Here is a 26565-nt window from a genome sequence, read left to right as displayed (position 1 = left end):
TATTTATTTATTCGTGAGAGAGAGGCAGAGACAGAGGCAGAAGCAGGCTCCATGCAGGGATCCCAATGTGGGTGGGACTCGATCGCCGGACCCCGGGATCACGCCCTGATCTGAAGGCAGATGCTCAACCGCTGAGCCACCCAGGCGCCTCATCTTTGTAACTTCTGAAGAGACATAACACACATGGGGCAGCTGGGTGGTTCAGTCCCTTAGGCGTGGGACTCTTGGTTTCCAGTCAGGTAATGATCTCAGGATCCTGACACCCAGCTCCGCACAAGCACGAAGTCAGTTTGGGATTCTCTGCCTCTCGCTCCCCTTCTGCTCCATTACCAGGCTCGCATACGCGCATGCGCTCTCTCTCATAAATAAATATCTAAAACAAATAGGGGTGCCTGGGTGGCTCAGTAGGTTAATTAATCCTCCGTCTCTCGATTTCAGCTCAGGTCGTGAGCTCAGGGTTCTGGGATCAGCCCCGCTGTTTCTGGCTCTGCGCTCAGCACGGAGTTTGCATGTCCCTCCCTCTTCCCCTGCCTGCACTCACTCTCTCTTAACTAAATAAAATCTTAACACACACACACACACACACACACACACACACACACATATATAAATTTTTAAGATACAACAACACGGTTCACCATGCCTCCTTCCAGCTCCATCAGTGAGGCCCGAAAATTTTTAATTCCCCAACCCATCAGTGAGCCTCTAAGAACAGCCCCTAGGACAGGGTTACCTGGTTATGCCCGGTCAGGTGTGTCTCTGCAACTACAGGACCCTGGAGGAGCAGCTAATTACAGTGCATCAGGATCCCTCTAATCCCTAGCAATTCAAACCTGCATCAGTGGCCCCTATGCTGAACTCCTCAGGCACTGTGGCCCCAAAACCTTCTCTGGCCAGAGCTCCCCCAACTCCTGTATCTGGATTACTGTGATACCAAAGTCTTGCTTCTGTTGAGTCCCCCAGCTCCGGTCCCTGGGCCACTGCGCCTCGGCAATTCTACACTGGGATAATTTGCCCCCGAATTCTGTCCCCCGGTTACTGTCCGCCAGCCCTCGCAGGAAGATCCCCAGCCCTCCCCCGCGGTGCCATCCTGTTTGGCTTCCCCGCGCCCCAGTCCTCTCCCACCACGTGGCCTAGGGCGAGGGGCGTGGCCGGAGGCCGCGCCCTCCCCGCCCCAGCCAATCAGCGATTGCCGCACACCCCCGCCGTAGCCAATCTGCAGCAGCCATGCAGCCCCACCACCCTCGCTGGGAAGTCTCACCCGGGACTGGGCCCCCAGCGCCCCCGGAGGTATGCGGGGTAGGCTCTGCCCAAACTGGGGAGTCCACGCCCCCCTATGTTTCCTCCTCCCCCAAACCCAGGAATCTGGATCCCAGGCCCTCCTCCCTCTGACTCAGGACTCAACTCCAGCTGCTTCTTCCCTCAGAACTTCTGGAGCGGGCTCGCCACTTTCCTGTCGCTCAGCCTGCGAAATCAAAACTCTTTTCCCTTAAGGACCGATAATAACGAGGAGGCTCTTTTGCTTCACCTCCATTATTATCTCCTAATAGAGTTTAATTTATTTTCCCCTGCGGGCCTTCGTATTAGCTGGGGTGAGCCCGACCGGCGACACTTTTCCCAGGAGCCTGCTGCAAAGCTTGCCGGGGGTTGTAGTCCCTCGGGTCGAGGCTATGCCTGGGAACGCGTGGGGCTGGGCGTGGGGACGCGGTCCCCCCGTGGCAGAACTCCAGGGCACAAAAAAAATGTGATGACCTCCTCCTTCTGGCTGCAAACTACTTTTATGGGAACTTGTGGGGTGGTTAGGCACATTGGTAAGTGGGCTTAATGTCTAGAGTTGGGGTCTGCACCTGAGAGACAGGATGGGAGAAGCTGAAATCTGGGAGACTGAATTTGGATGAGAATCTTAGGAAGGCCCAAGTGGAAATGTGGGAATCAGGAAGGGATGGTGGGGACCTCCACGAGGGTGCCCTTCATGGCCTTGTGCCCATACCCCAGCTCTGCACCCCCGGTCACAAGCAGCTCAATCCCGGTGCAGAAGGTGGCTTCAGAGGCCAGGAACACGGCAGCAGCCCCCACCTCAGCTGGCTGGCCCATGCGGCCCAGGGGCTGGGGAGAGACAAGGGGGAGAGGAATGAAGTGAAGCACCGGGCCTGACTGCCACACCCTAAGCCACTCCCATGCCATTTGGATCTGGCCCCTATGCCTACCTGGTTCATTGTGCCCTGTAAGACTGTGGCAGCGGGGTCAGGCGTTAAGGCTGCCAGCCCCTCCCACATTGGGGTCCAGATGTTTCCTGGGGAGATGCTGTGGGAAGGGAGGAGAGGGGATCAGAGAAATGTGCCACAGACATGGCCTCTGAGGCTCACTCTCAGCCTTCCCACCCCACTTGGAGGTGCTCACCAGTTGACCCGGACGCCATATCGACTCTCATCCAGGGCCAAAGCTTTGGTCATGGCTGTTACTGCCCCCTAAGGAAGATGATGGGGGAAAATTCAGTCCAGGGAAGACAAGGTCCTTCCTGTTCTCTCCTCCAACCCCGAGGTCAAGCTGGGACATTAGAATGGGGTAGTCATGCACTCCCTGCCAGCCCCGATGGGATGCACCAGGCTCTGCTTCACTGGAGACACTTGGTACATAACATGTCCCAGGTTGTCATGCCTCAGGGCTGAGGTCCCCAGAGGGCCTGGTAAGGAGTGAGGGAAGGGGCAGGGTACCTTGGTGGCCACATAGGGAACTGCCTGGACCTGGCCGATGGCCCCCACCAGACTGGAGATGTTGATAATATTCCCCTGGCTCTTCCGCAGGTGGGGGAGGGCAAACTGGGAAGACAGAGGCAAAGTCAGACCCCCCCAGAGACACTGGATTCCCCCAGCCACACTGAAACATCCTGATGTCTGGAGCAATGGCATTGCCCTGGTATGGTCACTAGTGGATCTTGCTGCCTTGTAGGGACAGGGTTCTAGAACTCCAGGAAGCACCTTCACTGGTTTGCCGGTGTCTCTAGGTTTAAGGAATCTCTTCATGTCTGGAAGGCATTTTTCTCTATGTCTCCTCTACTACCTCTCTCTCTTCCCCCTTCTCTTTGTGTCCTTGTCCCCCTCCCCCAATCCCTGTTCTCCTCTCTCTAGGTCTCTGTCTCTCCGCTCTGGGTCTTAGTATGTTGCTCAAACTCATGTCCATATCAAGATAGGAAAATGCAAGATGGCTGCATATTTTGCAGAAATGGGAAGAAGCTCTTTTATCCACGAGGGGGTGACAGTATTTCTGAGTTTCAGGGAGAACTCTGTGGTCAGAATGTGATGTGAGAGGCCTTCATGAAATGCACTGCTTTTTACCAGCTTCTCTTCTGCAATTCCCTGGATCCCTGGAGGTCCCTAAACTAATTCTCTTTTCCTTTCTCTCTTCCCTTCCTCTCTGTCTCTCAGCTCTTTCACTACACATGACCTTGAATAAATTCAAATTCTATTCTTCCTCTTATTTTCCTTTGACTGCTGAGCTGTTGGGCAAGACTTGTTCCTGCCGATAAAGATTAATGAGTGCATGCAGCCTCCTCTAAGTGGTTCCCAGGGAATCTAAATTAGGTCCCTCTCGGGGTCACCCTACCAGCTCTTTCAAACCTTCTCCACTCCCTCAAAAACAGCCTCCACTTTTTCTAAGGACTGTATCCTCAAGCAAACCCTAAGTGTGCCAACCCTAGGGCCTTTGCACTCGCTGTTCCCTCAGTCTGGAATACTTTTCCTCTGATAGGCATGGAACTCTCTACTAGGGTGACTAGCCATTCCAGTTTGCCCAGGACTGAAGCATTTTTGAGGACATGGGACATTCAGTCCACTCTCAGCGTTAAACTGGGACAGTCCTGGGTAAACCTAATCCCTCAGCAGCTCCAAATCTTGTTCAAATGTCGCCTTCTGGGCAGCCCAGGTAGCTCAGTGGTTTAGCACCGCCTTCAGCTCAGGGCCTGATCCTGGAAACCCAGGATGGAGTCCCATGTCAGGCTACCCTGCATGGAGCCTGCTTCTCCCTCTGCCTGTGTCTCTGCCTCTCTCTCTTTCTGTGTCTCTCATGAATAAATAAAATCTTAAAAAAAAAAAAAGTCACCCTCACATCTTATTTATTTTTATTTATTTATTTATTTAAATATCTTATTTATTTGAGAAAGAGAGAGAGAGAGAGAGCATGTGCATGAGCAGGAGGAGGGCAGCGGGAGGGAGGGAGAGGGAGAAAGAGAGAGAGAAGCAGATTCCCCACTGAACTCAGGGCTCCATCCCAGGACCTGACCATGACCTGAGCTGAAGGCAGATGCTTAACCAACTCAGCCACCCATGCACCCCTGAAATTTCTTACTTTGTTTCACCCCTGTATTAAGGTGTCTGTCACATAATAGGTGCTCAATAAATATCTTTTGAATAAATAAATGAATTTATTGAATTTATCTATTATGTGCCTGGCCCTACTGTCAGTTCTTCACATGCATTGTGAATCCTCAGAACAACCCTAGACGAAGAAACTGTCTACAGCTCCTTTTGCCAGGTGAGGAGACTGAGCAGGTAAGCGCCGCTCCCAGGGTCATGTGACAACTGTCAAAGCCAATACTTGTACCCAGCAGTGAGCAGAGAGCAAAACCCATAAGCAAAAGAGAATTTCTGACAACTCTAAGTCTTAAGAACTTTAGGATAACATGGGCACGAGTACCATGATTATGTGGGCACTGGGGACAGGGATTCTAATTCTCCAGTAGCTCCTCAGGGACCTGACTCCCACTCCCATTCCCCCCTCCATCCTTTCTCTCTCTCTCTCTCTCTCTCTCTCTCTCTCATTGGCCTTGAAACCCTTACTGCCTCCCTCAGCCCTGGGCTGGCCCAGCCCCCTACCCCGAGGCTCCACCCCTGCCCCTGTCTAATTCTTTCAGAAACCTTTTCACTCTCTACCCAGCTGTTTGTTTGTTTGTTTTTTAAGATTTTATTTATTTATTCATAGACACACACAGAGAGAGAGGCAGAGACACAGGCAGAGGGAGAAGCAGGCTCCATGCAGGGAGCCCGATGTGGGACTCGATTGCGGGTCTCCAGGATCACACCCCAGGCTGCAGGCGGCGCCAAACCACTGCGCCACCGCGGCTGCCCCCATACCCAGCTGTTTGACTCCCTCCCCACCCCCACCCTGCAAACGTGAGGTCCCTAAGGGCTGCACACCATGAGTCATTCGCTCCCCTTGTCCTGGCACTGGGCACACAGTTAGCACTGAATAAATATTTGTCCCACACTCCTTATGGTCCCTATTTAACCCTCCCACACATTCCTTGGGCCATTTCCCAGTCCTGCCTTCAAGGTCACCTAGCACTTTTGTGCAGCCCACATCAAGAACCCGCTGGAATCTTATTGGCCTGACCTTCCCTCCCTTTGGACACCTGACCAGGAGAGCCTGGCTCTCCTGGATGCCATGCAGCTTCCCTCCCACCTTTCATTTCTCCTGGATCTGCTTCTCTCCGAGCTCTGCCAGGGGAGGCCCCGCTTGGCTGTTTTCCCATCAACATATCCTAATTCTCCCCTGGAACCACCTTCCAGAGCTCCTCACCTGCCCTTTGCATCTTCATTTTTTTTTTAAGATTTTATTTATTTATTCATGAGAGACGCACAGAGAGAGGCAGAGACACAGGCAGAGGGAGAAGCAGGCTCCCCACAAGGAGCCAGATGTGGAACTCAACCCTGGGACCTGGGATCACACCCCAAGCCAAAGGCAGATGCCCAACCACTGAACCACCTGTGCGTCCCTGGGCAGCTTCATTTCTATCTGTTCAGTGCAAAACTCACTCCACTGTCTCCTCCTAGAATCTGCCTTTCTCCTTGATTTTCAGCCTCAGGCATGGGGTCCACCTCCACCCAGCTTCTTAAGCCAGAGCCCTGAGAACCTTCTGGAGCTTCCCTCTACTTAAGTCCCTCATCTGATTCATCACCAAGCCCTAGCCACTGTGCCTTATAAGGACCTCTTGAATCTATACAATTCTTTCTACCTCATTTATTCGTTCGATGAACATTAATGGAGCACCTAGGATGTGCCAGGTGCTGTGGTAAATGCCAGAGATGCCACAGGAAACAAGACAGAAACTTCTGCCCTCACAGAGCCAAGTCCTGGAGGAGGCAGCAATAAAGAAATAAAAGTGCATAATGGAATGTGCTAGAGTGTGAACAGGGATAGGCAACAAAAAGTAGAGCAAGATGAGGGGAATGGGGGTGTTGGGGTAGGTGCAATTGCAAACAGGGTGTTCTGGTATGAATTGTGGAGATGTCTTGGAGAATCCTGGGCCTGGGCCAGGCAGGAGGAACAGCATTTGCAAAGGCCCCGAGGCAGGACAGAACTGGGGCATTTGGCACAAGACTACTGCAGTAGGAGGGGAAGTTCAGAGGAGAAACAGGGGCCAGACCATGTGAGGCCATGAAGGCTACCTCTTTTTACTTGCACAAATGCTACTGTCTCCTAATACTGGTTTTCCAATGCCCACACTTTGTCTTCTGACCTGTTCTGCATGCAAGAGCCAGAGCGATTTTTAATTTTTATTTATTTATTGATTTTAAGTAATCTCTACACCCAATGTGAGGCTCAAATTCACAACACTGAGATCAAGAGTTGGGTGCTCAAGTACAGCATCCTTTCTTGATTAAAACTCTCCACAGTGTAGGGATAGAGGCAACATACCTCCATATCATAACAGCCATACATGAAAAGCCCACAGAGAATATCATTCTCAATGAGGAAAAATTGAGAGCTTTTCCCCTAAGGTCAGGAACACATCAGGGATGTTCACTCTCACCACTGTTGTTCAACATAGTGCTGGAAGTCCTAGCCTCAGGAATCAGACAACAAAAAGAAATAAAAGGCAAAGAAGAAGTGAAACTCCCACTCTTTGCAGATGACATGATACTCTATGTGAAAACTCAAAAGACTCCACCCCAAAATTGCTAGAATTTACAAGAATTTAGCAAAGTGGCAGGATATAAAATCAATGCACAGAAGTCAGCTAAATTTCTATACACTAACCATGAGACAGAAGAAAGAGAAATTAAGGAGTTGATTTCATTTACCATTGCACCAAAAACCATAAGATACCTAGGAACAAATCTAACCAAAGAGGCAAAGGATCTGTACTCAGAAAACTATAGAACACTCATGAAAAAAGCCGAGGGATGCCTGGGTGGCTCGAGTGGTTGAGCACCTGTCTTTGGCCCAGGGTGTGATCCTGGAATCCTGGAATCAAATCCCACACTGGACTCCCTGCACAGAGCCTGCCTCTGTCTCTGCCTCTCTGTGTCTCTCATGAATATATAAATAAAATCTCAAAAAAAGAAAAATCGAGGAAGATGCAAAGAAATGGAAGCTATATTACAAAGCTGTGATCATCAGGACAGTGTGGTACTGGCACAAAAACAGACACATAGATCAATGTAACAGAATAGAGAACCCAGAAACAGACCCTCAACTCTATGGTCAACTCATCTTCAACAAAGCAAGAAAAAATATCCAATGGAAAAAAAGTCTCAAAAATGGTATTGGGAAAAATGGACAGCCACATGCAGAAGAATGAAACTGGGCCATTTCCTCACACCATACACAAAAATAGACTTGAAATGGATGAAAGACCTAAGTATGAAACAGGAATCTATCAAAATCCTAGAGGAAAACATAGGCAGCAATCTTTGTGACCTTGGCCGCAGCAACTTCTTGGTAGACACATCTCCCCAGGCAAGGGAAACAGGCAAAAATGAACTACTGGGACTTCATCAAGATAAAAGCCTTTTTAAAAAAATATTTATTTATTCATGAGAGACGCAGAGAGAGAGAGAGGCACAGACACAGGCAGAGGGAGAAGCAGGCTCCATGCAGGGAGCCTGACGTGGGACTCTCCAGGATCACACCCTGGGCTGAAGGCGGCACTGAACCGCTGAGCCACCTGGGCTGCCCAAGATAAAAAGCTTCTGCACATCAAAGGTAACAGTTGGCAAAACCAAAAGACAACCAATAGAATGGGAAAAAATATTTGCAAGTGTCTTATAAGATAAAGGGCTAGTATCCAAAATCTATAAAGAACTTATCAAACTCAACACCCAAAGAACAAATAATCCAGTCAAGAAATGGGCAGAAGACATGAACAGCCATTTCTTAAAAGACCTACAAATGGCCAACAGACACATGAACACATGTTCAACATCACTCGGCATCAGGGAAATACAAATCAAAACCACAGTGAGATACCACCTCACACCAGTCACAATAACTAAAATTAACAAGTCAGAAAACAACAGATGTTGGCAAGGATGTGGAGAAAGGGGATCCCTCTTACATTGTTGGTGGGAATGCAAACTGGTGCAGCCACTCTGGAAAACAGTATGGAGACTCCTCAAAAAGTTGAAAATAGAGCTACTCTACAACCTAGCAATTGCACTACTAGGAATTTACCCCAAAGATACAGATGTAGTGATCCAAAGGGGCACTTGTACCCCAATGCTTATAGCGGCAATGTCCACAATAGTCAAACTGTGGAAAGAGCCCCGATGTCCATCAACAGATGAATGGATAAAGAAGATGTGGTCTTTTTTTTTTTTTTTTTTAAGAAGATGTGGTCTATATATAAAATGGACTACTACTCAGCCATCAAAAAAGAATCTTGGGGATCCCTGGGTGGCGCAGAGGTTTGGCGCCTGCCTTTGGCCCAGGGTGTGATCCTGGAGACCCGGGATCGAATCCCACGTCGGGCTCCCGGTGCATGGAGCCTGCTTCTCCCTCTGCCTGTGTCTCTGCCTCTCTCTCTCTCTCTCTCTGTGTGACTATCATAAATAGGTAAAAATTAAAAAAAAAAAAAAGAGAGAGAGAGTCGGATGCTCTACAAACTGAGCCAGCCAGGCGCCCCTAGAGTGATCTCTTAACATCGAGGATTTTATTTATTTATTTGACAGAGAGAGAGAGAGAGAGAGAGAGAACAAGCAAGGGGAGTGGCAGGCAGAGAGAGAGGGAGAAGCAGATTCCCTGCTGAGCAGTGGGCTGGCTGAGAGACCTGATCTAGGCCTCTGGGATCATGACCTGAACCAAAGGCAGACCCTTAACCGACTGAGCCACCCAGGTGCCCCTGATGATTGTTTTAATCATGGTGGTAAAGGCAGCAACTTACTCATGCTGACAGATTTCTTTGCAACGGGCAGAGTTTTGGGTACTGGGACAGAGGCGTGGACAAGCAGACAGTCTCTGCCCTCTGGAAAACCACATGCAATAGGCAGATGGTGTCTGGAGCCAAGGCAAAGGAACTAATTGTAATAATACAATAGAGACCAACTGGGTGAATTGAAAGAGCTTGGATGGGGCGCCTGGCAGGCTCAGTCAGTGGAGCATCCAACTGTTGATCTCAGGGTTGTAGGTTTGAGCCCCATGTGGGGTGAAGAGATTATTTCAGAAGTAAAGTCTTCAAAAATAGATAAATAGAGGGGTGCCTGGGTGGCTCGGTCTGTTAAGTGGCTGCCTTCAACTCAGGGGTCCTGGGATGGAGCCCCTGCATCATCTTCGTTGAGCTCCCTGCTCAGTGGGGGACCTGCTTCTCCCTCTCCCTCTGCCCCCCCGCCCCCACCCTGGCTCATGACCATGCTGTCTCTCTCAAATAAATAAAGAAAATCTTAAAAAATAATAATTGCTAAGCGGAAGGTGGAGATGGAGATGAGGGTCTCTAGATCTTAAAACGCACATGGGTGGTTTCTACCCCAGTACCTTTGTACACCCTTTTTTGGTAAATGAAACACCCTGTGCTCCACTTCCTTCCCTCCCACTCAGGGTTCCAGCATCCAACCTCACCTTTTCCCTTCTGCTTCTGCCAGGCTTCATTTGCCCAACGTATATTTCAGTGACCTCAACCTGAGTTAGGGAGATTGGCCGCAGGAAAAAGAATGGGGCAATGTTTGTGATAGGTAAATAAAAATGCACAGACCAGAAACCCTGTGCCAGGCATGCTCTAAGCTCTTCATGGATATTTTACTCTCATTCAATTCTCAGGAACAACCCTGCGAATTAGGTACCATTTATTAAGCCTCATTTTTTTTCACAGGAGAAACCAAAGTGCTGACAGGCTGAGTAAGTTGCCACATTGCAGGGAGGAAGTGGCAGAGAACTGAGGCAGGCAGGGATTGGATCTGGACCCTTTACTCCTATGTGAGGCTTCTGTTCTAGCCACTGACAGGTAAGAGAGTCAGATAGCCCCACAGGAAGAGGTGGGGACTGGGGTATAATGGAGAGCCCTGCCATATTTAGCAGACGGTCACTCTGTCCTGTGGGTCCACTTTGCCAATCTTTCTTTCCCTTTTTTTTTTTTAAGATTTTATTTATTTATTCATGAGAGACACACAGAGGCAGCAACATAGTCAGAGGGAGAAGCAGGCTCCCTACGGGGAGCCTGATGTGGGACTCGATCCCAGAACCCTGGGAACCCGCCCTGAGCCAAAGGCAGATGCTCAACCACTGAGCCACACAGGCGTCCCCACTTTGCCAATCTTTCAAGAAAAACCAGAAATGGGATCCCTGGGTGGCACAGCGGTTTGGCGCCTGCCTTTGGCCCAGGGCGCAATCCTGGAGACCCGGGATCGAATCCCATGTCGGGGTCCCGGCGCATGGAGCCTGCTTCTCTCTCTGCCTCTCTCTCTCTCTGTGTGACTATCATAAATAAATTTTTAAAAAAATTAAAAAAAAAAAAGAAAAACCAGAAATAGGGCTGTTTAGGAGAAATCTCTTTTTAAATGCTGGGCACTGAGAGAGATATGTAAAATTACATATATATTATACAATTACATATATACCCCCTTTATGGGATACAGTGGGTATATCTTATTGTATGGAGATGCCAATCTTAGGGGTGACACAAGTTGGGGACAGAGGCAAGAGTTCAGGGGTGCCTGGGTGGCTCAGTTGGTAAAGCGTCTGCGTGGGTCATGATCCTGGGGTCCTAGTATGGAGCCCTGCATTGGGCTCCCTGCCCAACGGGCAGCCAGCTCCTCCCTCTCCCTCTGCCTGCTGCTCTCCCTGCTTGTGCTCTTCTTTCAAATGAATGAACAAAATCTTAAAAAAAAAAGGAGCAAGGGTTCACAGGTTGAACAAGGCCACCCAACTGCCCAGAAACATTTCACCTGAATCTCAAGTGAGACACCAAAGAGAGTTTGTGAGTTTCCTCACCAGTGACCACCACCTCCACCCCACCCTCCTGGGCCTCCTCCCCTCTTGTTGTCTGCACTGGCTTTTCTGATCTACTCCAGCTTCAAGCTGGTTGGTGAGCTCCCAGCTGATGACTCCAGGCCTCTCCCCTCACCCCAGATCCAAGAATCCCACGTGAACCTGTGCTGGGCAGCTCCTCTCCCTCTCCACCACACCGCGCCCCTTCCCCCTGCCAGGCCCTGCTAACTCAAAAGGTCTCTGACCCCACCTGCTCCTCCCCAGGCTTCCTCATAGCAATGCATGGCAACTCAGTCCCACTAGTTGCTGGGGGCGGTGGGGGGGGGGGGGACATAAGCCAAAACCCCCACTCATTTCTTTCTCAAATCCACCCCCACATCTAGTCTACAAGGAAACCCTGACAATACTACCTTCAAAATGGGTCCAGAATCAGAATACTTCCCACCAAATCCACAGCCACCCAATGGCCTCGTGGGATTCAAATCACCTCCTGCCTGGACCATCCAGTCAGTGTCCTCCCTGGGCACACTGCCAAAGCCCTTGCCCCCTGCCTGTTCCCCATGTGGCTGCTGGTTGCCACTTATAGCAGCTCACTTCCTTGGCTCCAGGCTCAAGTACCAAAGCAAAGTCCTCTCCATGGTTGACAAGGCCAGATATGATCTAGGTTCTTTTGTCCACTTTATACTCTCACCTCCTGTTATTCCTCCTACACTTGGAGCAGTTCCCACCCCAGGGCCTTTGCACAGGCTGTTCTCTGCTGGACCACTCTGCCTGACACACATCTTTGAGGTCTGACTCAAATGTCACCTCTCAGAGAAGCCTTCTGACTACCTCCACCCTGTCTAAAAGAGCAGCACATAAATACTCTTAAACAAACAAACAAAAAAACCTCATCTGGTAAAGACACATACTAAATAACACACATATAAAATATGTCTGAGATTTGCTTTAAAAAGCTCCAGCAAGAGGATCCCTGGGTGGCGCAGTGGTTTGGCGCCTGCCTTTGGCCCAGGGCGCGATCCTGGAGACCCGGGATCGAATCCCACGTCGGGCTCCCGGTGCATGGAGCCTGCTTCTCCCTCTGCCTGTGTCTCTGCCTCTCTCTCTCTCTCTCTCTCTCTCTCTGTGTGTGTGACTATCATAAATAAATAAAGAAAAAAAATATTAAAAAAAAAAAAAAAAAACTCCAGCAAGGGATTCCTGGGTGGCTCAGTGATTGAGCATCTGCCTTTGGCTCAGGGTGTGATCCCGATCTGGGGATCAAGTCCTGCGTCGGGCTCCCTGTGAGGAGCCTGCTTCTCTCTCTGCCTGTGTCTCTGTCTCTCTGTGTCTCTCATGAATAAATAAATAAAATCTTTAAAAAATAAAATAAATAAAAATAAAAAGCTCCAGCAAAAGGGGCACTTGGGTGGCTCAGTTGGTTGAACATCAGACTGTTGATTTTGGCTCAGATCATGATCTCAAGGTCCTGAGATAGAGCCCCACATGAGGCTCTGTGCTCAGTGGGGAGTCTGCTTCTCTCCCTCTCTCTTTGCCCTTCCCCTCCCTAAAACAAATAAACAGATCTTAAAAGAAAAGAAAGAAAGAAATGAAGAGTCCACAGGAGGAATGACAGAATGTTGATAATGCTGGGTAACGGGTGTAAGGAATTCAGTACATCTCTCCACTTTTGTGTATGCTTGCAAAATGTCAAAATAAAAAGTTTCATATGGGCACCCGGGTGGCTCAGTTAGTTCAGCATCTGACTATTGATCTCAACTCAGGTCTCAATCTCAGGGTCATGAGTTCAAGCCCCACATTGGGCTCCACGCTGGGCATGGAGCCTGCTTTAAAAAAAAGTTTTGGGACACCTGGGTGGCTCAGTTGTTGAGTGTCTGCTCTTGGCTCAGGGCATGATCCCAGGGTCCTGGGATTGAGTTCAGCATCAGATTCCCTGTAGGGAGCCTACTTCTCCCTCTGCCTGTGTCTCTGCCTCTCTCTGTCTATCATAAATTTTAAAAAAAATTATAAAAAAACAGCATTTGCACCTGTCCATCACTCTCATGCATGGCACTTATCACTCGCTGACATTAAGATCTATTTACTTGCTCACTGCCTGTCTCCCCCGTTAGCATGTCAGCTCCCCAGGGGCAAGGATGTTTGTCTCGTGCTGGATGCACAATGCTCAGCAGATGGCTGGTACTAAACAAATATTTGCTGAATGAATTAAAGTGTGCTATGATGGAAATAAATAAGCTGTTGCAGAGAATAAATATGTATGTGTGGGTGCCACAGAAGCATGAACGGTTGGGAAGGAGAGGACCATTCTGAAGAGCTGGCATTTCAACTACAATGGTAAGTAGGAGGCTTTTATGGGAAGATTCAGAGGGTAGGGTGGTAAGGGGAAAAACTCATTGTTCCCCATGGCTATTTGCTGGGTGGCAAAGCTGTAACTGCCTCTCATTGACTCCTCGCCTCAATCCCTCCTCTTGCCCCCCCATCCCACCCTTATTCCTATTACTCCCCAACTCTATATCAGCACACCACTTTAGAAGGTTCTAGAAGGTCCCTAAGAAGACTGGGCCAGGTCACCACACAGCTAGCTTCTGCTGAATGTAGGGATTAGCACCCATATATTGGCTATAAAGAACAGAGTCCTTTTGGAATAAGCAACGCAGCAGAAACATTCTGCTCCAAGAAGAAGTGAGTTTGACAATGTCCCGGTCAGGAGGCCACCTGGCCTGACAGCGTGGGCCATAGTTCTCACCTTGGTCACGGTGTATGTCCCCAGCAGGTTCAGCTCCAACAGCTGCCTGAAGCCCTCGGCAGAGGTCTCCTCGGGCCACTGCGGAGGTGGATCTAAGGGCAGGGGGTGGGAGACACAGAAGCAGAAGGAATGAGGGAGTGACACAGAGAACAGGGAAGAAATGAAGATATGGTCCGGTCAGGGGTGGCTGACAAGAGGGGCAGGGATCACAGGGAAGAAAGGAGGTGAATTAAAAAGTGGTCTCAGGCCAGAAGGCCCAGCTTCCAATATGAGCCTCTGCCACTTCCTGGCTGTGTGACTTTTTAGTAAGTCACTTTGCCTCTCTGTGTCTCAGTCTCCTTATCTACAGAAGGACAACACTTGGCTTTCGGGCTGAGAAAGTTCCACCCAAAGCTAGGAGCGCCTGAGTGGCTCAATGGGTAGAGCATCCAACACATGATCTCAGGTCTTGATTTCAGGGTTGTGAGTTCAAGCCCTTTGTTGGGTGTGGACCTTAGTTTAAAAAAAAACAAAAAACAAAAAAAAACAAGGAAATTTCCCAAGTCAGAGTGTCTGGCTGTCTGGGTCAGAGTTGTAAATTTGAGATTGGATACAGAGATTACTTGAAAATAAAATCTTGGGATCCCTGGGTGGCGCAGCAGTTTGGCGCCTGCCTTTGGCCCAGGGCGCGATCCTGGAGACCTGGGATCGAATCCCATATCAGGCTCCCGGTGCATGGAGCCTGCTTCTCCCTCCACCTGTGTCTCTGCCTCTCTCTCTCTCTGTGACTATCATAAATAAATAAAAATTAAAAAATTAAAAAAAAAAAAAAGAAAAGAAAATCTTTAAAGGGCACCTGGGTAGCTCAGTGGTTGAGCATCTATCTGCCTTTGGCTCAGATCCAGGGATGGAGTCCCATATCGGGCTCCCCACGGGGAGCCTGCTCTTCCCTCTGCCTCTTTTTGTGTCTCTCATGAATAAATAAATAAAAATTAATTAATTAATTAATCTATTTTTTAAAAATAGTAAAAATAAAAATTAAATTAAATTAAATCTTTATAAAAGGGCAGCCCGGGGCAGCCCCGGTGGCATAGCGGTTTCGCGCCGCCTGCAGCCTGGGGTGTGATCCTGGAGACCTGGGATTGAGTCCCGCATCAGGCTTCCTGCATGGAGCCTGTTTCTCCCTCTGTCTGTGTCTCTGCCCCTCTATGAATAAAGAAACAAAATTTAAAAAAGGGAGGGGGCAGCCTGGGTGGCTCAGCGGTTTGGTGCTGCCTTCTTCAGTCCAGGGTGTGATCCTGGAGACCCAGAATCGAGTCCCCATCGGGCTCCCTGTGTGGAGCCTGCTTCTCCCTCTGCCTGTGTCTCTGCCTCTCTTTTTCTTATGAATTAAAAAAAAAAAAAAAATCTTTAAAAAATTTTTCTCTCAGGAGTCAATATTTGGGCCTAATACTTAGCCCCATAACATATTTGTAAAATAAATAGGAGGAATTGGTGGGAGGGGAGGGGGTGTGGGTAGAGGGACAGAAAAATCAATGTTCAGAGGAAAAGGAGGTGGAAAGATAGGGGAATAAGAATTAGGAGAAAACACAGGGATCCCTGGGTGGCGCAGCAGTTTGGCGCCTGCCTTTGGCCCAGGGCGCAATCCTGGAGACCCGGGATCGAATCCCATGTCGGGCTCCCGGTGCATGGAGCCTGCTTCTCCCACTGCCTGTGTCTCTGCCTCTCTCTCTCTGTGACTATCATAAATAAATAAAAAAAAAAAAAAAGAAAAAGAAAACACAGGCAGTGGGGAGAGGCCACCTTGAAGGCTCCAAGGCTTTAGGAGGCCAGGGGAGGAAGGCACAATGAGGGGGGAAAACAAGATGGCAGGCAGGAAGCTGAGGGAATCTTGGATTGTTCCTCCCCAAGGACCCAGGGCTTGTGGCCTGGCTTCCTTCGAGGATCTGCTCAAACATCTTCAGGGAACCGACCCTGGATCCTGTTTATTTTTTATTTTATTATTTTTTTTTAATCTTTATTTTTTTTATTTTATTTTATTTATGATAGTCACAGAGAGAGAGAGAGAGGCAGAGACACAGGCAGAGGGAGGAGAAGCAGGCTCCATGCACCGGGAGCCCGACGTGGGATTCGATCCCGGATCTCCAGGATCGCGCCCTGGGCCAAAGGCAGGCGCCAAACCGCTGCGCCACCCAGGGATCCCTGGATCCTGTTTAAAACAGCCCCTTGGGACACCTGGGTGGCTCAGCGGTTGAGCACTTGCTGTTCTTTCTCTGTGTCTCTCATAAATAAATAAATAAAATCTTTAAAACAAACAAAAAAGCCCAGCCTCTGGAAAACAAACAAACAAAAAAGCTCCTGCCATTCTCTAGACCCTAAACAGCTTGTTTTGTTTTAAGTAAGCTCTATGCCTAATGTGGGGCTTAAAGTCACGACCCCGACACCAAGAGTTGCAGCCTCCACCAACTGAGCCAGCTGGGTGCCCCAATTTTATTTCTCTTTATAGCCTTTATCACCAACAAACATGCTAGTATATATAGTCGATTCTCATTATTCAAGGCAGTTATGGTCTATAAAGTTCCAGTGAATACTGAATTAGGGAATATTCACCACTGTTCCTCTGGGAAAGAGGTACATATTATATAATAGTATGTAATATTACAGACTAAACGCGTTTCCCCACCCCCCGAGATTCATATGTTGAAATCCTAACCTTCCATGCAATGGCACTTGGAGGTGAAACCTATGGGAGGGGATTTTATTTTATTATTATTATTATTCTTTTAAATATTCTTATTTTATTATTTTTAAAATATTTTATTTATTTATTCATGAGAGACACAGAGACGCAGAGACACAGGTAGAGAGAGAAGCAGGCTCCCAAGAGGGACCCTGATGTGGGACGTGATCCCAGGATCCCGGGACCACGACCTGAGCTGAAGGCAGATGCTCCACCACTGAGCCACCCAGGTGTCCCAGAAGGGGATTTTAAGTGGAGAGGATGGACCTCTCATGAATGGGATTAGTGCACTTAGACCCAGCAAGAAGCAGGCCCTCACCAGACACGAATCTCCTGGCACTTGGATCTTGGGATTTCCTAGCCTCCAAATCTGCGAGAAGTAAATGTTTGTTGTCTGAGCCCTCCCCTTAGGTGGTATTTCTGTTCCAGGAGCCCAAACTGGCTGACACTATATATATGTATGCACGTAGACATGTGTATACACACAGGCATATAGATATTTGCATATCTAACAGATCATAGTCTTAAATCCTAAAAACAACTCCTAATTCTAAAAACAATAATCCTAGAACAGATCATAGTCTTAAATGCTAAAAACAACCCCTAATCCTAAAAACAATAAAATAGACTCCATTTTATTTATTTTGCAAACAAAGAAACAAGGCTCAGAGATGTTAAGAGATTGGCTAGAAGCCGCAGTGTTGGAATTTTAACCCATCCAGTGGGCCCCAGGGCAGCTCCTTGCACTTCCATAGTCTCCATCCTCTGAAATCAGAGGGCACAGCTACACCTAGTTTGACCTTAACTGAGAACATGTGCTTCATGCAAAGGGAATTTTTGTTGCTACTCCATACTTGTCCACAAATACCTGGAAAGCATAGTGAGTACTGATGCTGAGATTACGAAAAAAAATTTTTTTGCAAGTTGGTGACTTCACAAACACAGGAATCCATGGATGAGGCAGATTAACTATCATTTCTGGCCTATTTTTCTTACTCAAGAACGTGAATCCCAAGAAGACTAGAATGTTCTATCTATTGCATTCACTGCCAGACACCTGGGTGGCTCAGTGGCTAAGCGTCTGCCTTTGGCTCAGGTCACTATCCCAGGGATCAAGTCCCACATTGGGTTCCCAAAGGGGAGCCTGCTTCTCTGCCTATGTCTCTGCCTCTCTCTGTGCATCTTTCATGAATAAATAAAATCTTAAAAAAACAATTTATTTTTCACTGCCAACTCCCCAGCCCCTAGGAAAGAACTTGGGACATGGTAGGCATTCAGTAAATATGTCTCGAATGTACAAAGGATACAGAGAGAAAGGATGAACTGGTATTCGCCATCTCTTTGATCTTTACAACAATATAAGGAGGAAAATGCAGCCCAGAGAGGGTGAGCCACTTGCTTAAAGTTGCCCAGCCAATATGCAGTGGTGGAGGGAGTGGGAGGGTTGTGCAGCCTGGGTGGCTCAGCGGTTTAGCGCTGCCTTCAGCCCAGGGCGTGGAGTCCCACATCAGGCTCCCTGCATGGAGCCTGCTTCTCCCTCTGCCTGTGTCTCTGCCTCTCCCTCTCTGTGTCTCTCATGAACAAATAAATAAAATCTTAAAAAAAACCAACAATAAGCAGGGGGGCATGTTGTGCAGCTGAAGAGAATGTCACTCTTATGACAGGCCTTGCTGTGTGACCTCAGTGCAATCAGTTCATCTCTCTGAGCCCTGGCTTACCAACATGAGAGATTCTTATGAAGGGTAAGTCATTAAGCTGACAGCATTTCCCCTTCAAAGTCACCGTGCTAAGACCTAAAAAACCACACGCATGAGGATACCTTCATAGTCATCAGCAAAGGGAAGGGTCATTGCCATCACTTCATAGATAAGCAAATTGAGACCACAAGATGGGAGCTGTTTGTTCAAGATATTTGTGATAATTATGAGGCCGAGTAGTTTATCTTATTCAATACCCACAACAACTCTGTTGTTCATGATCATCATTCCCATTCTAGAAACAGAAGAACTGAGGCCAGGATGGAACCAGCCAGGATGTGAGCCCCAGTGCAGGGCCTTCCAGGGCTGTACTGTCCCATCCAAGGAGACAGGGGGATGGGAAAGGGTATGGAGAAGACAGATGGGGAACTGAGGGGTAGGGAAAGGAAGGGATGGAAGCTGGGAGGTGGGTGGACACCAAGGGAGAATGGCCTGTGGGCCACACAACTCACGGTAGCCAGCGTTGTTGACTACACAATCCAGACGGCCAAAACGACGGACGGTCTCAGAAATGAGAGTCTGAGGACAAAGAGGTAAGTGAGCAGGGTTGGCACCCAGCCTTGAGGAGCCTGGACTCCCAAAAGCAAAGGGGGGAAAAAAAAGCAAAGGGGAAGAAAGAGGGGGAGGTGGATCACAGCCAAGGTGAAGGGAGCTACAGGAAGTGGGGGCTTCCCCTAAATCACCAGAGGGCTGGATATATTCACACTGCAGAGACCTGGTGTCCGGGTGGGGGGCGGAGGGTGGACATCAGAGAGACATTGACCGAAGTGAACGGATAGAATCCCAGAGGCGGGAGAGGAAGACTCTTCCAGAAGGAGATCCACTGTGAGGGATTTTTGTTGTTGTTCCAGTCTATGTGACAGGTGTGACAAGAGCCCCGAAGTAGTGAGAGATAAAGGAGAAACTTTGCAGGAGACCCAGAACCTGGCCAGCAGAATCAAGGAATGTCCGGGAATGAGCAGCAGTCTTTGGGGCCAGACAGGGTCAAGAATAGCTCACCTGCACATCTTTCTCCCGGGTCACATCACAGAGGATAAAGACAATTCCAGTAAGCTCCTGCTCCAGGGCTCGGCCCCCAGACTCTGCAGGGAGAGAAGGGCTGGGGTCCAGATCCTAGATCTGAGGGAGGAGGGGCTGGGGTCCTGATTCTTGGGTCTGAGAGAGGAAAGGGCCTGGGGGCCCAGTCTCCTGGGTGTGAGGGAGGTGGGGGCTGGGGTGAGGACCAAGGGACGCTCACTCACCATCTTTGTCACAGATAACCACTTGGGCCCCGTTTTGCACTGAGAATGGAAAAACAGGTTATTCCAGCACAGACTTTGACAAAGGCCTCTGCTGCCCTCCTGTGGCCACCTGGAGTGGGGCCCATCTTTCCAAACGTTCCCCTCATGACCCCAAAGTCCCATGATGTTCCTCTAGAGCAAAGGGCAGAAGACTTGACCCATAGTCTCCTTGGCCACTGTAGGTGCCTGCTGGGGTTCCTGAGCCCCCATCCCTGGGTTCCAGAATAAACCTGAAACCTGCAAGCCACATTCCCCCAGCCACCCCCACTTTGTAGATAGAATAACTGAGACCCAGAAAAAGAGAGTAACCATTTTTGGAGAACTGCCAAAAGCTCAGGCCCCAGGCTTAGGCTGTCAACCCTTTCATTAACATTGCAAATTGGGTTTTTATAGGCTAAGAATCTTTACTCCAGTACTGAAGTTCCCACACCCACTAGTTCCCAGGGTCCCTCCGCTCCCAGTCTCTCATATTCCCCAAGCAGCCAGACCTTGACTCGCCAGACCCCTACTCACCGAAGGCTCTCGCGATCCCGGCTCCAATGCCTCGCCCGCCTCCTGTCACAACCACCACCTTCCCGGCATAGCGCGTCCCTGTTGCCATCCTGCTTCTGTCTGACTCTCCCTGTCACTCACTCTCTGCTTCTTTCCACCTCCACAGTCCGGTGAGGCCGTGGAGCAGAACCATAAATAGGGGCTGGATCCTGGAAGGCCGGCCCTGGGGGGGCGTTGCCAGGAAGGCCAGAAGCCTGGAAGTTTGCCCCGGCCCCCTCCTCCCTCAGACCCAGTTGTCTGGGCCCTCAGCTCCTCCTCCTTCAGACTCAGGAGCCCAGGCAACCAGCCCACAGCCCCTCCTCCGTCAGACCTAGGAGCCCAGGCCCCCAGACCCTCTACCTTCAGACCCAGGAGTCCGGGTCCCCAACCCCTCCACCCTCGGACCCAGGAGTCTGGGCCCCCAATCCCCTCCTTCCTCAAACTCAGGATTTACGGCATCCAACCCCCTCCTCCCTCAGACCCAGGAATCTAGGCCCTGCTTCCCTCCTTTTCCAGACCTACAGGTTTCAGACCGTCAGGACGCAGGAGGCCACGGCTCCAGCTCCGCCCTGAAGAGACCCCAGTGTCACAACCCCAAACAGACAGAAATTTATTGACTAGAAGTTCAAAGTTTTAATCCGAATTTGGACAAGTGTTGGGAAAACCAAACTTTGGCCCTGGAAATGTCTCCCACCCTAGGCCACCGCGGGGACCAGATCACGCCCCCAGGCGCCCAGAGCGGCTCGGGTCTCGGGGCGGTACCCCCGGGTCACGCCCCTCCCGCTCCGATTGGCTGCGGCGCTGGGGCGGGTCAGAAGCTGGACTGCAGCAGCGTGACTCGCAGAGGCCACGCCCCCTCCTCCTGGGTCAGGGCGGGGGGGGCGGTCCCGGATGCCCACGTGGGCTCCCAGGAGGCGGGGCCTGCGCCGCGCTCACTACCTCCGCGGGAGAACCCGGCTGAGCGGGAATTAGCCACTGGAGATCTCGGGGGCGAGGTCCCCTGGGGGGTGGGGTCTGACGGAGGCGGCGGCGCAGGGGGAAGAGGGTCTCCTCGGGAGTCCAAGTTTCCACCTAGACAGCACGAGTGGGAAGTGAGAATGGCAAACTTGGGGACCCCTTTCCTCTCAGACCGAGTAGTCGAGCCCCCAGTCCCATCCTCCCTCAGACCCACAGGTCTGGCCCCACTCCCTTCCCCCGCCCCCCTGACCCAGGAGTCTTGAACCCCTGTCCCCTCCTGCCTGGGATCTGGAACTCCCAAGCCCTCTACGGCACTCTTCTCATCCAGACACAGGATTCCCAGCAGCTCTCACACTCCCCCGACCAGCAAGGACTCCAGGCTCTGGCTCCCTCTTCCCTAAAACCCAGGGGTCCAAGGTCCCCCAGCCCCTCACCTGTCATCAATCTGTGCCACTGCGACGCCTCAGTAGCCAGAGCATGAGAGAGGCTGAGGACTCGCTCCCGGTGACCTTCGGCTGTCGGCAAATAAGGGGTGGTGTTCCTGGGGCTAGAAAAAAAAAGAGAGGGATCCCTGGGTGGCTCAGCGGTTTAGCGCCTGCCTTTGCCCCAGGGCGTGATCCTGGAGTCGCGGGATCGAGTCCTGCATCGGGCTCCCTGCGTGGAGCCTGCTTCTCCCTCTGCTTAAGTCTCTGCTCCTCTCTCTCTGTCTATGTCTACCAAGAATAAATAAATAAATAAAATCTTAAGAAAAAAGAGATTTGGGGTCTTCTACAGTTAGCTAGTACCGCAGTGCCACGCGCGTCTTTCTGGGAGTTGTAGTTCCAAGCACGTGTCCCTAGAGGACCTTAAACAGGGCGTGGCCTCCATAAACGTCCGCGTGCATTGTGGGATTTGTAGTCTACTCCCGTCTAAAGTCCACCTGCTTTCCTGACGCAGGAGCAGAGTTTGCTATACCCCCAGTTCTGCAGTTTGGGGAGCTGCAGTTATCATGCGGACCTAGGGCTTTCTGATGCCCCAGGAATTCAAGAATCTCTAAAAGGTTCTTCAGTCTGTACTCGAGTACTCAAAAGACAGCAGTAATGCTTTCCCTTTGGCAAACTGATTTCCTGCTTCTCCCCCCCAGCCCCAGTTCTATACCTGCTCCAGGATCCAGAGCTTCTGAGCCATTTGGGAGCTCCTGAGTGTCCCTGGACAGGCTGCAAAGGAATTAGGGCATTAAAATGCCTCACCTGGAAATTCCCACGTTCTCATTTGGAGGGTGAAATGAATAGGGCTCAGAAAGGGAATGAAATTGCCCCAGGGACAATGTTTAATTTTTCATGCAGTCCTGGAAAACAGCAAGGGTGAAGAAAATCCCACCTCATCCCCCCAACATACATCCTTTTGCGTTCTGGGAAATGACTTAGTGCAGAGCCCCTCTTCTTCATATGACCTACACAGGACTGACAGATGTGAGGCTGTGGCTCTGGATTCAAGCAGGGTAGCTTGAATGATCCAGATCACCCTCATGTGCTCGTGACAAAGCCAGGAACAGGCCCTCCCAATTCACAATTTTTGCCTCATAAACAATTATCTGAACTGCTTGTTGCCCTAAAACTAACTAGACACAGAGATAAACATCTGGTGTCAGCTGACTGAGACACCACCTCCTGATTACAAAAATAATTCCAGCTGTTAAACCACCCTGCCGATGACTAGTTTAATTCCTCCCTAGAAGTCTTCGATGAAACCGTCCTGCCGAGAGACTCTTATCTTTGGATCTGGAATTCTCTCCCCATTGTGACAGTATGAGTATAACCATTTCCTTCCTTGCTCATTTATTTTTTCCCTTTGATAACATATAGTCACTAAGAAAGACAGGCTAGGCCCACAGATCTGTGACCCCCATCCTGAAAGACGAACATTGGTGAAGAGGTCTATGCCCCTACCCTTACCCCACTAGGGGAGGCATCAGCACAGGTATATGTTGGGGTGAATCTGGAAACCCAGCTCTGGGCAAAGAGGTAGGGAAATCCCCTTACAGAGGGAGAAACGGATGCTCACACTAGGAACAGAAGATCCATTACCACCCTACCGCCCCACCTTGCACCCTCTGTCCCCCTCACCCTTTGTTCTGCATCAGGCTGGCGTCTGGCTGGGGACAGTGTTCTCCCCAGAGTGAGAAGCCGGGGGGAGGCTGGGCGAGGGAGAGGCCGTCCAAACTCCTGGTTTCTGCGTATTCTCTCCATCTGCTCCCGAGCACTCATGCGAGGCCGGGCGAGGGGGACCTGGGGGGATAAGAAACACCTAGCGGCTCCAATCCTGGGCTCCCCCCACCTTTCTCTCTCCCCTGAACCTCTTGGCCTCTAGTCTTGCCCTTTCCAGTAAGTTCACCACTGACTCAGAGGGATCTGGGATCTTTCCGCAGCCAGAGCTGATGCAGTCCTCCCATGCCTCCAAGCACCATCAGGGCAAAGGTGTTTGAGGCCCTACCTGCCTGTCTGGCCTCATTTCCATCAGTTTCCCTGCTTGAATCCAGAGCCACAGCCTCACAAACACCCACATGTCCTGGACACACCCAGCTTCTTTGTACTGGTAGTCAGGAGCTGGGTTGTTCACTCTGGGTTCCTTGTGGTGAAAAACAACTCTGACTCAGCTCAGACACAACAAAAGGAGGAATGAGATGTATTAACTAAATTGTCAAGAGAATGGAGCACCTAGGTGGCTCAGTGGTTGAGTGTCTGCCTTTGGCTCAAGTCATGATCCCGGGGTCCTGGGATTGAGTCCTGCATCAGGCCTCCCCACAGGGAGCCTGCTTCTTCCTCTATGTCTCTGTCTCTCTCTCTGTGTCTCTCATTAATAAATAAGTAAAATATTGAAAAAAAAATTGTTAAGAGGATCACTTTGGCTTTGTGAGCTCTCTCTCGTCCTCAAAACCAGATGGACAACACACACAGGGACAACGTCATGTGATAACTGGAGTGAGGCAGCCACGAGCCAAGGATCTGCTAGAAGCTAGGACAGAGGCCTGAAACAGAACCTTCTCTGGTTCCTTCAGAGGGAGCATGGCCCTGATGACACCTCAATCATGGACTTCTAGCCTTAAGAACTTAAAGTTCAGGAGGACAGAGTTAAATGAAGAAGAAGGAGAAGGAGAGAAAAGGAAAGGAAAGAAAGGAAAGGAAAGGAAAGGAAAGGAAAGGAAAGGAAGGGAAGGGAAGGGAAGGGAAGGGAAGGGAAGGGAAGGGAAGGGAAGGGAAGGGAAGGAGAAGAGAAGAGAAGAGAAGAGAAGAGAAGAGAAGAGAAGAGAAGAGAAGAGAAGAGAAGAGAAGAGAAGAAGAAAGAAAAAAGAAAGAAAAGAAAAAAGAAAAGAAAAGAAAAGAAAAAAGAAAAGAAAAGAAAAGAGAAAAAAAAAAAAAGAAGAAAAGAAAAGAGCCCTCCATTAAAAAGAAACCAGAATTCTGGAGAGAATCCCAAGGGTGTGGCTGGACCACCGGTTTGCTAAGAGATCAGGCGTAGGACGTGTGGATCCAGGAAATCAGCTCAGCAGAAATGCTGCCAGCTTGAATTGAAGGGGGGCAGAGGGGGCACGAAATGCAGGAAGGCTGTCATTCAGGCAGGAAACAGGGGGACAGATCTCTCGGGATAGAGACATGTGTTATCATCCAGGAAGCTGGGGCCATATGGACACAGACACACACAGCAAGAATGCCATGGGAACAGCTGGAGTTCTGCTCCCACTAGTCAAGGGAATATCAGATGCCTGGGAACAGACCCTTCCTTTGTGCCTTTGGAAGGAGCATGCCCTGCTGACACCTTGATTTCAGACTTCTAGCCTACGACTCTAAGACAAGAGATTTGTTGTTTATTTATTTTTAAATATTTTATTTATTTATTTGACAGAGATAGTGAGAGAGTACAAGCAGGGGGAGGGGCAGAGGGAGAGGGAGAAGCAGGCTCCCTCATGAGCAGGGAGCCTGAAGCAGGGCTTGGTCCCAGGACCCTGAGATCATGACTTGAGCCGAAGGCAGATGCTTAAATGACTGAGCCACCCAGGTGCCCCTAAATTTGTTGTTTAAACAAACAAAATCAGAGGCAAGAGAAGTCTTAGCTGTAGCCTCCAGCTAGAAAATTCTAGGGTGCCACCTTGGATCTGCTGCATAGTGTAGGCCGAACACTAGTTTAGTCTGGTTTGCTCTGATATGGCCAATCCTGAGTCACATGTCCACCTGCTGTATAAATGATGGCCCCTGGATATTGACCTGTATTTTTTCTTCGCAGCAGGCCAGACCATTGGCCCAAAGCCTGCCATCACTGAATTCCAAGGTTCACACATCCACTTGTTTTAAACGAAGCCCAAGTAGGCAGATAATTGTAGACATTTACAGCCTGCCCGCTTCAAGCTGGCAGGAAACAGTGCCTCGCATCTGCTAGCTGCAGATAAGATAAACTAGCAGCTGTAAAAGACTCCAAGCGGCTGCTGCCCTTGGGAGCTCTCTGACCCAGAGACACAGGCCATCCAAGCTTTCTGGGCCAGTGACCTGTGGAGTGTCTCACACGGTGAGGGACTTCTCTCACTGGCCAAACTGCCCAGGTGTGAACCGAATAGAGCTCGTGTGTGCCACTACTACCACCTCCCGGTCATATCCTTCCTTGATGGGCTCTGAAATCCTTGGAACCCAGGACAGTCACCACCCCTGAGCTGTGAACAGAACCACATGGTTGGCTCAGTGCTGTTCAAAGCAGCCCTGAAGGCCCACATCCTGCCCGCACGCCTGGGAAAATCACAAAGTTCCTCTCCTTGGAAAGGACTAATTGATGGCTTTGTTTTTATGATAATGATAATAAGTAAGCACCAGAAATGCTTTTAAATGTTTGATCAAGGGAACCCTGGGTGGCGCAGCAGTTTGGCGCCTGCCTTTGGCCCAGGGCGCGATCCTGGAGAGCCGGGTTCGAATCCCGCGTCGGGCTCCCGGTGCATGGAGCCTGCTTCTCCCTCTGCCTATGTCTCTGCGTCTCTCTCTCTCTCTCTCTCTCTCTCTGTGTGACTATCATAAATAAATAAAAATTAAAAAAAAATAAAAAATAAAAAATAAATGTTTGATCAAAGGCACCTGGGTGGCTCAGTTGGTTAAGCATCTGCCTTCCGCTTGGGTCATGATCCCTGGGTGCTGGGATCAAGCCCTATGTTGGGCTCCCTGCTCATCAGAGAGTCTGCTTCTCCCTCTACCTCCTCCCCACCGCTCATGCACGTGCACATGCCCTCACTCTCAAATAACTAAATAATATCTTTATTTTTTTAAAAAGGGGTATGTTGGTATGCCTGGGTGGCTCAGCGGTTGAGCGTCTGCCTTCGGCTCAGGGCGTGATCCCTGGATCCAGGATCGAGTCCCGCATCGG

The 26565-nt window shown here is 49.9% G+C and overlaps 2 protein-coding genes across 6 annotated transcripts in view; both read right to left on the bottom strand.

The window, feature by feature from the left end:
* Positions 1–1759: 1759 nt before the first annotated feature.
* On the bottom strand, positions 1760–20864 carry HSD17B14 (hydroxysteroid 17-beta dehydrogenase 14). Of its 2 annotated transcripts, XM_041743474.1 has the most exons (10): positions 20752–20864; positions 20212–20413; positions 19660–19698; positions 19418–19500; positions 18871–18937; positions 13943–14034; positions 2715–2819; positions 2401–2468; positions 2208–2304; positions 1760–2106 (listed from the first exon to the last, which is right to left on the bottom strand). In XM_041743474.1, the coding sequence occupies exons 2-10, from the start codon at positions 20297–20299 to the stop codon at positions 1933–1935; spliced, it is 813 nt and encodes a 270-aa protein (XP_041599408.1). In that variant the 5' UTR covers positions 20300–20413; positions 20752–20864; the 3' UTR covers positions 1760–1932. The 2 variants fall into 2 exon arrangements, with proteins under 2 accessions (XP_041599408.1, XP_041599409.1); XM_041743475.1 differs by lacking the exon at positions 2715–2819.
* The window catches only part of PLEKHA4 (pleckstrin homology domain containing A4), a 27279-nt gene continuing 21556 nt past the window's right edge, over positions 20843–26565 (bottom strand). For all 4 annotated transcript variants that reach the window (XM_041743467.1, XM_041743468.1, XM_041743470.1 and 1 more), the window contains 4 exons: positions 23292–23453; positions 22324–22382; positions 21621–21733; positions 20843–21300 (listed from right to left, as the gene is read on the bottom strand). In XM_041743467.1, coding sequence (XP_041599401.1) covers positions 21041–21300; positions 21621–21733; positions 22324–22382; positions 23292–23453 — 594 coding nt within the window. In that variant the 3' untranslated portion in view covers positions 20843–21040. The remainder of the gene's footprint in view (positions 21301–21620; positions 21734–22323; positions 22383–23291; positions 23454–26565) is intronic.

This window comes from Vulpes lagopus, chromosome 2 (assembly GCF_018345385.1).
Source record: "Vulpes lagopus strain Blue_001 chromosome 2, ASM1834538v1, whole genome shotgun sequence".
Taxonomy (NCBI): Eukaryota; Metazoa; Chordata; class Mammalia; order Carnivora; family Canidae; genus Vulpes; species Vulpes lagopus.
This window is presented reverse-complemented; position numbering and strand designations above follow the sequence as displayed.